The sequence below is a fragment of the Trachurus japonicus genome, chromosome 10, assembly GCF_045865225.1.
Source record: "Trachurus japonicus isolate A0001 chromosome 10, Traja_1.0".
NCBI lineage: Eukaryota > Metazoa > Chordata > Actinopteri > Carangiformes > Carangidae > Trachurus > Trachurus japonicus.
The window spans coordinates 22,633,914-22,643,759 of record NC_140916.1 but is presented as its reverse complement, the minus strand read 5'-3'; the positions used below and the strand labels follow the sequence as shown (position 1 = coordinate 22,643,759).

The 9,846-nt window shown below is 40.7% G+C and overlaps 1 protein-coding gene across 1 annotated transcript; it reads left to right on the top strand.

Moving 5' to 3' along the window:
• Window positions 1-7,575: 7,575 nt before the first annotated feature.
• LOC146980037 (uncharacterized) lies at window positions 7,576-9,587 on the top strand. Its single transcript, XM_085788750.1, has 3 exons — window positions 7,576-7,866; window positions 7,996-8,299; window positions 9,292-9,587. The coding sequence occupies exons 1-3, from the start codon at window positions 7,582-7,584 to the stop codon at window positions 9,537-9,539; spliced, it is 837 nt and encodes a 278-aa protein (XP_085644876.1). The 5' UTR covers window positions 7,576-7,581; the 3' UTR covers window positions 9,540-9,587.
• The last annotated feature ends 259 nt before the right edge of the window (window positions 9,588-9,846 follow it).

Here is a 9,846-nt window from a genome sequence, read left to right as displayed (position 1 = left end):
TATGGTAAATTGATTATGCACCAGCAGAGGGGTAGACTCCTCTGTGGGGTTTTTTAATGTTTAATTTTTTTCGTGCTCCAAGTCTGCTCCTTTTTTTTTTTTTTTACTTTTCCCGATACTGTGCCTCATAAAGAACAAACTCCATAGCCAGCAGTTAAAATCACATAAATCCTTAGATATAATGATGACTGATCATGTCCTTAATTGTCACCAAAGTTGGATCTGGCCAGTTTCACTGTAGCCTAAACAATACATCAAGATGAGGCTGATGGAGTAGATTTCTCTTATCAGAATCTGTCTGGTCACTTTCCTCTCAGCTCTTCTCAGCTTTTATTACTGTTATGTACACCAGGCTAATAAGCAGAAGTTTCACTTCTTTTCTCATGTGCTTTAGCACACCTGATCATACCCAGCAGTAATGTCACAGGTCCTGGTAAACACCTGTAAATTATCACAGTAAGGTGAGAAGTGAAACCATCAGGCAGTGTTCAGACGCTGTATAAAGAGACTACCGGTATCCTTGAACAACGTTGGTCTTTTCATTCAAATGCTGAAAACCACATTTGTTTTCACTTTGTTGAAAAATTACTTCTTGCAGATAACTATTCTCCCTAGAAATCCAGTAACTGTGGATTATTGAGACATACATTCCCTACCATAGGCAGAACTGGACTCAACACAATCCTCTTGGGGAGGTCGGTTTGACAGTTTGTTCAACAATCATGTGATTTTGATTAGACAGTGTTTCCCACAATGGATCTTTTCAACCAGGATTATATTTCCTCAACATTTACTGCAAAGTTAAACTCAACCACAGCGCTAACATCCAAAATCACTTTTTCAGTAGGCTTGGGCGGTATTACGGTAATACCGTATACTGCAGGTGTTTAAAAATAGCAAAGATATCAGTTTCAATACCGTCATGAAAAAATGCAATGCATTTATATAGGAGATAAGGATTAAATATTAAATAAAAGTCATTTAATGTCTAAAATTGATTGATGTCCAGTAGCACTTATGTGTGGTTGAATGTTATGTTTTAGCCTACTAAAACAACGGACGGGTCCCACTAATCGTTGAAAACAGCAGTGATACCTACATGCTTTTACGTCGAGTCTCCAAACCAGAAACGCCTGGAACAACATCGGAAAAAGTCGCTCTTGACAAGGAAAAAAAAAAGTAGGGACCGGACCTGCCATGCCGTGTAAAAAAAAACCATACACACACACACAAAAAATAACTGACAGCAGTGGTGTCATGACTTCTTGTATCTGGCCCTTCAAAATAAAAGCCCTATAGCCTTTCATATACAGTTCAGTCATATTGACTTTGACTTAATTTTGACAAGACAGGGCTCCAAATGTTGTTGTTGTTTTTTTTTTCGGCGACCAATGGACCAATGAGATTTTGGTCTGCTAATGTTTAGCCCTAGTATTCCGTTTCTGAACGGTGAAGACACAAGCCAATGTTTGGTAATGCCACCTGAGGCTTACGTCATAATTTTTAATTAGTCACGGTAATACCGTATACCACGGTAAAATGTGGAGGAAGTTTGAAGGTATCAAAATTTGGATACCGCCCAAGTCTACTTTCCAGTGAGGTTTTTCAGAAGACTTTATACTCTAGGTCATTTTAGAAAACTGCTTATCTGTTGAAAGTACTTTGCCTGGAGGTGTTAAATTCAAAACCCCAAATTGAAATATCAGAAGACTAATGCAACTTAGAAACAAACTTGGAGAGATCACTGCTTTGAAAAGAAGCTTAACACCACGACAGACCCAGTGTGATCATTTTCTCATTATGGCTGCATTAAGTACCATTAACCACAGGTCTACTCTCACAGTATACAGTAACCATAACAATTGCTGTGGGGGGGCATGTCAAATCAGAAATGAAGGTTTAATCGGAGGAGAGTTTAACCTGCTGCTCTCAGTTTGTCTTCGAGCCGATCTTCACGCCAGACATATTCCCTATCCACACTGGGCACGCTTGAGAGATGATGATTAAAATGTGTGAGAGGTCTCAGTTTCTTCTACCTGCTTTTGTCCTTGAGTTTTTTTGTCTTTTTTTTTGCCTCCTTTTTTCCCCCCAGGTTTTAATGCTAGCCCACACAGGCAGGAACCCTAGAGCCTGAATCCATAAGAATTCACATGCCAGGCTCAGGCGACCATAGAGACGCTGATGAAAAGAGACTGAAGGTCGAATGAGAACTGTGCTGCAGTGAATCTACTTTAAGGGCTGAGTCGCCAGATACTTCCAAACATTTCAGCCAACAGTGAGATACAGTTATCTGGCCCTGAGTATAAGGAGGATTATAATATTTATGTTGTTCCGCACAAAACTGTCCCCAAATTCAGTTTTCCAGTATTTTATAAAAGAAAAGGAAAATCCACATCCTCTCTTTGGTTGCGGTACGAGAACCATATCACAAGGTCCACTTTAAAAATCGGCATCAGTTCGATGTAGCTAACTTTCTTGTTTATCAGAGCTTTCTTGAGAATTTACTACCATCTTCTGCTTGAGTGAGATTTCATACAACGCTGTCTGTTTTCAAAACAAAAGCTTAGGAAATTGGCAAGAAGATCAAAGAATGAAGTCTGTGATTTGGAAAGTGGTGTGTATGCTTCAGAGATTTCTGCACAAGTCTCTTCATTTCCCTGGAAGCAACGTTAAATCCTATTCAGCCAGGCCAGCCATATTTTTGGGGATTTCTGTCCAAACAAGAATTTGGAAAAAGCCCAGTTTCGACCCTCATCAGGATTTTTTTTTTGTTTTGGCTCCTCACGAAACACTTTTAAGGTACAATTTGATAATCTCCTCATCAAAATTAGATTCATGGTTCCTGCCACCCCAGATGGTATTAATGCATATACACACTAGTTGCTTACATTAGAAATGCATAGTGCTTTTTTTTCCTGCTGACTGTTTTGCCTTTTGGGTAGTTTTAAATTACGGATTAATTCATGAGATATTCATACTTACAGCGCTCTGGTTAAATTTACTTTCCTGTTAAGTTTTTGCAACTGCAGAACAGAGCAGTTATACTATATGAGCAGCCACTCTTTGATTAATGAACTCATGCTGTTTAAAATGATGTTCCCTGAGAAGAGTGATTAATGGAGCTTATGGGTATACTGTAAGAGGCACGTCCTGGTGTTCAAGTATTTGTTTATGGACGTTTTCCTGCATTTAAACTGCTACCAACTTCAACTCCTCTTGCGAGCAGCATGTTTTTTTGTTTTTTTTTAGCAGAGAGTGTTATAGACCTCAGGTAGAAATCTACAGGCCTGACACAGCACAATTTGTTGCAGAAAATATTTGACACTCTGCGAGACTCTGTATCTCTCAGACCTCAGTTGGCTTGGCTATAAATTGCTTTTTGTGAGACAAGACCCAAGCTCCATTACCCTCGGTGGAAAACCATCTCATGGAAGGAGTTGTCACCTTGAGGCCGATCTCTTCTCACGACTGACTGACAGCGCTCCCTCTCTCTGTTTGTCTCTATCCCTCTATCTCCCTTTTCTGTCGCCCCAACCCCTTGCTCTCCAGTCTGTTTGGATCAAACTGCTCCTGCAAGCATCTCTGATTTTCAATCAATTTCAGAAACGGCACCTCTCAGTGTTGTCTGCCTGTCTGTCTTCAAAGCACCCACTGCTGGAGGGAGAGGAAGCTGAATCCATCAGGGACACAAAGTGATAGCATTCACCATTTACATATGAGGCTGAATTATACTTCAGGACCAATGCCATCCCTCCTCCCCCTCAGTACTATTTTAAGTACACTGTATATCCATGTTCAACCAGAACAACACCTTAGAGAAGCAACGCAAGTCACGTCAGTGTTCGTTTCATACTGTAATACATAATCATCTTGGTGTGTCTTCAGCATGCATGTGCTCTGAAGTTACAGCAGTGTTCAGCTCTGTCTGCTCAGTGATCACATCTCTCGTGTAGCGTCATTAGATGCCATGTGAGCAGCACAGTGCCCTTGATGCATTAGACAGGCCTGTTCATGCTGACCAATTATATCAGATCGCCTGCTGGAATCACTCAGGCAGCAGAGCCAGCCGAACAAACAAACAAACAAACCCTGATTAGGCCTAAAAAAACACTGCATTTATTATTTTTTTCCTAAAAGAAGGGACTCTAATGGTGAGTGCAGAGAAAGTAAGGATAGAATGTTTTAAGGATTAAAGAATACATTTCTCAAATTAACCATTTATGCTGCATCTGATGATTAATAGACTATGACCTGTCATCTGTGCTCCAACCTCTCCGAAATCTTTACATTTGTTGTCTTGCTTCACATTTCTTAAAGGGACAGTATGTAGCTTATTTGGCTTTTTATTAGCAAAAATCAAATATTGCTTTCATAAATACATATTTACCGAAGTCTAATCACAACCACATACAAATGAAAGTTGTCTTGTAGCTTAGAATGAATTGTTTACAAATACATAGGTGCGGTGCACCCACTGGAGGCTGTCATGTTGCATCGCCATCTTTGAATACGGTACGTGAAAGCGGACAAACTAGGCTCAAACGCTCTGTTGAGCGTCTGTGACTCGGCTTGTGCCCAGAGGATGATCGTCGTAGTTGTTTTTGTTTTTTTCTGTGGTTAAAAAACACCCACGTTGCTAGTTAGCATTAGCAGCTAGGCTACATCTTACAATGTTGAGCTGTTGTTATACAAAGTGCAGCCAAACACCAGGCTGAAGAGAGAGGGACAGCAGTGGCTCCTCTGACAGCTGTGGAGCGGCAGCTGAACCGTCTGGAGAGCACAGCGACCCACATCTTTCTTTTTTCTTTTTTTTTTAGCAGCGCAGTTGTTACAGCTGATCATACCATATATGTCCGAGTACGTTGTGGTCTTCCTTCATGGGGCCACACTGCAAAACTGGCACATCCTGTAAGTCCTCCTGTGTAACTTTTTGCTGTGAAATATGACTGAAGGCATGAGTGGAATTCTGCACGTGTGTAATAATAATGATTTAAAAAAGACATCAGTAATTGGTCAAGCAGTTACTGTAGCAGTTAGTTTGCAAACATGTTTGTCCTCGGCAGCCACCGTCACTTTGCTGACGGGAGGAGTGAGCGCTGCAATCTAGAATCTCTAAGAAACTCTCTACTCTAAGAAACTGAGTGCGGACATTGTTTCCCTGAAACCATCATGAAACTGGTCATCACCTGTCCCTGTGTTAACTGTGGGTTTTACAGCTATTGTGGCAGGTTGTTAACTGCTATGTCAAAGTGTAGATTTAGAACAATGGAGTCTTCACTCAATCCCAGGGAGAAAGGGGACATATTACGGAAATATCACTTTTTGAAGGCTCTTTAACATATATTTGGGTGTTTGGCTTGCCTTCCGGCCCCCAAAATATGAGAATTGACCAAAAAAAATCTGTAATTTTCAGGCTCCCTATAGGTTGAAATCCATGTGGTTTTACGAGCTGTTCCTCAGTTGTCTTCCAGTGATGTAACTAGGACTCAAATTTGCATAATACCACCTCTACCTGGGACTCGTAGAAGGGGTGGGGCGGAGGAAGCAGTGGTTCATTTGCATTTAAAGGGACAGGCACTGAAACCAGCCATTCTGAACAGGGCTGTTTTGAGAGGATGAAAAGAGCTGTGATGTTTGATCCTTGGTGTATTTTGCACACCATGACACTTAGTCTTAATGTCTTTAAGACACCTGGGAACTATTTTAATTTGTGGAAAGAGGGCATTATATTGCTCCTTTAAGGCCTAAGCCCTGAACCCTCACGGAGTACACTGTTGACACCTGGTAGGTGATTGAGTCCAATAAATTGAAATGACGCAGCACTTGTTTGTGATATTTCTCGACACTAAAACATGTTTTGTAATTTTGCGGTTTTGGGACTTTTTGATTTAACATTTTTTCATTCCCATTCTTTTCTCTGTGTGTAAACAAAATAAGTAATTCAGAATAAGGATTGATGAAAGCATATTTGGAATTCATCATCATGATAGGACAAACAACTACACACAGTTCTGTCAATGAATCATCAGTGAAATACGTGTTTATACTAACACATAAACTTCTTATTTTTTTCTTGTAACATTAACATAGGGTCCATTCTTTCCATGCCATTTTGCAGTTTTATGGCCTATTTACTGTTTTTTTCTCCTTTTTGTTTTTAAACAATTCTGGTTTACCACTGGTTACCAATGTAACCCCGTGTTTAACATCACAACATTATGAAGCATGGGTAATTTCTTCAGGAAAAAGTATTGTGCATAAAGGCCACAATATGTCTGTGAGAGAACTCTAGTGCATTGATGCTTTGACAGCCCTCATGGACTTACCCTCAATATACACTCCAAGTCCAAGGGTAGGGGTTAGAGTTAGGGATAGGGTCAGTGGTATTATTTAATGACCATGAATGTGAGTGTGATTGACCAACTGTTTAAATTTTGGGCCTAAATAGTGAGCTTACTTTGTCATTCCTCCATCCCAATATTGATTGACAGGAGCTGAAATGTTGATTAGACAAATCATTAAAATATGAGCAAGTTGTTGCAGCTTGTGTTATTATCCTCTCCACCTGTGCAGGACGCTACAGGAGCATGCAACAGGATCAGTAAATGTGCACCAGCTCGTACTAGACAGGAACATCAGGCTGTGTAAATACAGTAAACCACCAACACTGTGGCACACTTTAAATATCACTGTGCTCATATAATGCAGGGCATTTTTATATGTTGCTTTTAGGTAATGTCAGAGTAGTTAGCTATTTAATCAACCAGGCTCTGTGTCAAATTAATAAAGCCCCAGAGAAGTAAACAAATAAGTTTCCCTCTCTCATTAGGACTATTTCCGCGCTGGTGGAGCGGGAGGAAGCTGCTGGGTAATGATGTGTAGATCACAGGGTAATAAATTAGACAAAATCTAGAATTAACAAACCTCGATATTTCATGAACAGAACGTTATGACTTCAGGGTGAATGCATGTCCCAGTCTCATCAGGGTACTTGAGCAAAAGCACATTGTATGTAATAAGGAATCTGCAAGAGGAATAATGATAAGTGCTGGGGTAACAGATGAGTAATCTGGTCAAAATATACGTAAATGGCCTCTGAGCGTGGGGGAAACAAACTGTACAGTAGAGAAAATTAACTGTTATATGGTTGTCAATGATGTTTGATAAAAGCGGGAAAAACACTGTGAAATGGGGGGAATACATGGTCACGTCCCGCCCATTTATCAAAGTGATGCACACTAGCTAAAGATTTTCAGTTTTTATTAGAGGCTTATAAGTAGAGGAAGGGGATTATGAACTGAATCCTTTGTAATTAGGTCCACTGGGTGAAAGTCTTAGAAACAATAAAGTTGAGAGGAAGCACAAGTCAAGGTGATTGGACACAGAGGTTAGGCAGAGGAAGAAAACATGTTTACATGACAGCGAGATGAGTCTGTATTTCACATGTTGCTCAATCTGTATTTGTGTAATACCCCAGAGTATTACAAGCTATCTTTATAGTGTCTTGTAAGGAAGAGGGAGAAATCAGTCCTCCTCTCCATCTTTGCCACGCACACATCTTTATTACAGTACCTGTCTGACATGAACGAGACATCTTCCTCCCTGTGCTCCGTCTCCGTCTACCTGAACCTCTGCGCCTCCTCTAAAGCCGTCCTTTTGGTCCCCGGCTTTGGCTTGAATATCTTCATCCTGGTATCCTTGGTGTCCTGTCTGCTCAGCCGGCAAAGCAAGATAAGGAGCAATGTGGCCATGTTCATCCTTGGAAGCACTGGCTGCAACCTCATCAACCTGAGCCTGTGGCCCATGACCATTCACTGGAGGCAGCATGGCCGCTGGCTGCTGGGCTCTCGCATGTGTGAAGTCATGGTGAGCGCCAAACACCTGACAAGCTCTGCTTCCTACCACTACGTCTCCTTCATTAGCTTCTCTATTTACCTTACGGTGGTATGTGGCTGCAGGCACCTGGTCGACAGCAGGGTTTTTCTGGCCCTGCAGCTTCTCTTCCCTCTCCTTCCTGTGGGGCTGAAGGAGCTGACCCTGTGGCTCGTAGGCATCCATGTGGATCACCTGGATCCTGTCAACCTCACTTGCTTCTCCTTCATTAACGATGAAATCATGAGGGCGCTCTTGTTGGTAAAGACCGCCGTGTTTCTGCCGTTAAGCCTGTATTTCTACGCGCACGTTCTTTACACCATCGTCCAGAGCGCTAAGCTGATGCACAGGAGCCAGAGAGTCAACGTTCACTTGGCAAAGGTGTTCAGCCTCATATCTCTCATCACCTTCACAGCACATTTACCTGGTAAGTGCATTTCATCAGAGTCTTTCGGGGTTATTTTGACTCATTGCCTTGTTTTGTCTTACATAACACAATACCCATTTGACTGAACATGAATTTAGAGTCGTTAGTCTATAATTATTGCTGCTACGTGTAGTGATACTTCTTAATGTGATTCCAAAATGACAAGGCGCAAATCCATTGGCCTTTTCCAGATTCCTGTTAAAGTTCAACTTAAGGTAATATGTGGCTCCAGCAGTTGTAGTTTCAACTGAGTAAACAACTTTGAAAGTGTGTTTCAACATTTCATGTTTGTGTAACTTCCACTGCCGCTGCATACAACAGCATAAAGAAGGAGACTCATACTATAAACTTACTTCATTTAACACTCATTGCTGAAGCCTCATATTATCTTCAGTAAACTTCTAAATGCATTATTAACACAGCATGTACTCTACATACTAATGGTGTACTACAGTATATACACCACTGTGCCCATTTAGCAACAAAACAAATTAATAAGTAAACCACATGTCTAGTGCACTAATGAGCTTCACAGCTTTGTGTCTGGAATGAAGTATAAAGGTTGTGACCTGAGTAACCAGAGGCCATTATTTTTAATTGTAGTCTGCATTTTGAGACATGGTTAAAATTTTTGGATGATGAAGAAGAAATACAAATTAAACAAATAAATGAAATGCCTGTCCTTTGCATTTGAACAGCTAGGAAGTAATTGGTTTCTGCTATTAGGAAAGTTTTGCTCTTCGCAGAGGACCAAATTTAATTTATTGTAGCCAAATGTCTAAAACATTTCTGAGGTATCCCTCATTCAGTATGTAACTATTGATCCTTTTTTTTAAATCATGGAGTGCTTTTAAATGTTCAATTTTACTCTCTAGGAAATGTGCTACAGACCTTCACAGTGTTGTCATGTTCATTTTTTGTCATGTGTTTGTGGTTCATCAAGTGTTAAAATATCTCTGAACCATTCTAACACTATTCTTTATCTACTACAGGTGCTGTATTTGCTCTGATGGCGCACCCCTCTGTGTGTCAGGAGATGGTCAGAGATTTGCTACTGGACCTGCCTCTGCTCTCCAGCCCTGTGATCCTGCTCTGTATGAATAAAGAGCTGAGAAACCACTGTCTGTTACTGCTGCAGCGCAGCACTGCCAACCACTCTATGGGGAAAAAATCCATCAGCAAGACAGACGAGCAGCACAACAACCTGACCACTGGAGACACAGACACTCTTCACCTCTAATTTATAAGTTGATGATTTACAAGTTTATGAAATCAAACTTTGCATCATATGCTTTTGTGTTGTATGCTTGTTTGTGTAACCTCAAAGAAATGGATCTGGTTTAGAAACAGCTTTTATTGACTTTCATTTTGTCTTTTGTCAATGAGGTGGACAGATAAGACAAACAGCAAATAAATACATCAAAAGACAAGTAAACACAAGGTTTTGTTTTGTGGAGTCTTTTTTTTAAGGCCTACGCATGCATGTGTGTGTGTTTGCTGTGGAGTAAATGTAGGTCAGACTGTAAATTAATCGCCCTCAAAGTCAC

Bases quoted from the DNA above. Each gene is read 5' to 3' on its own strand.
- LOC146980037 (XM_085788750.1), top strand. From the start codon at position 7,582: ATGAACGAGACATCTTCCTCCCTGTGCTCCGTCTCCGTCTACCTGAAC. The intron at 7,867-7,995 runs GTGAGCGCCAAA...CTGGCCCTGCAG, and splicing joins CTCGCATGTGTGAAGTCATG to CTTCTCTTCCCTCTCCTTCC. The intron at 8,300-9,291 runs GTAAGTGCATTT...TATCTACTACAG, and splicing joins CTTCACAGCACATTTACCTG to GTGCTGTATTTGCTCTGATG.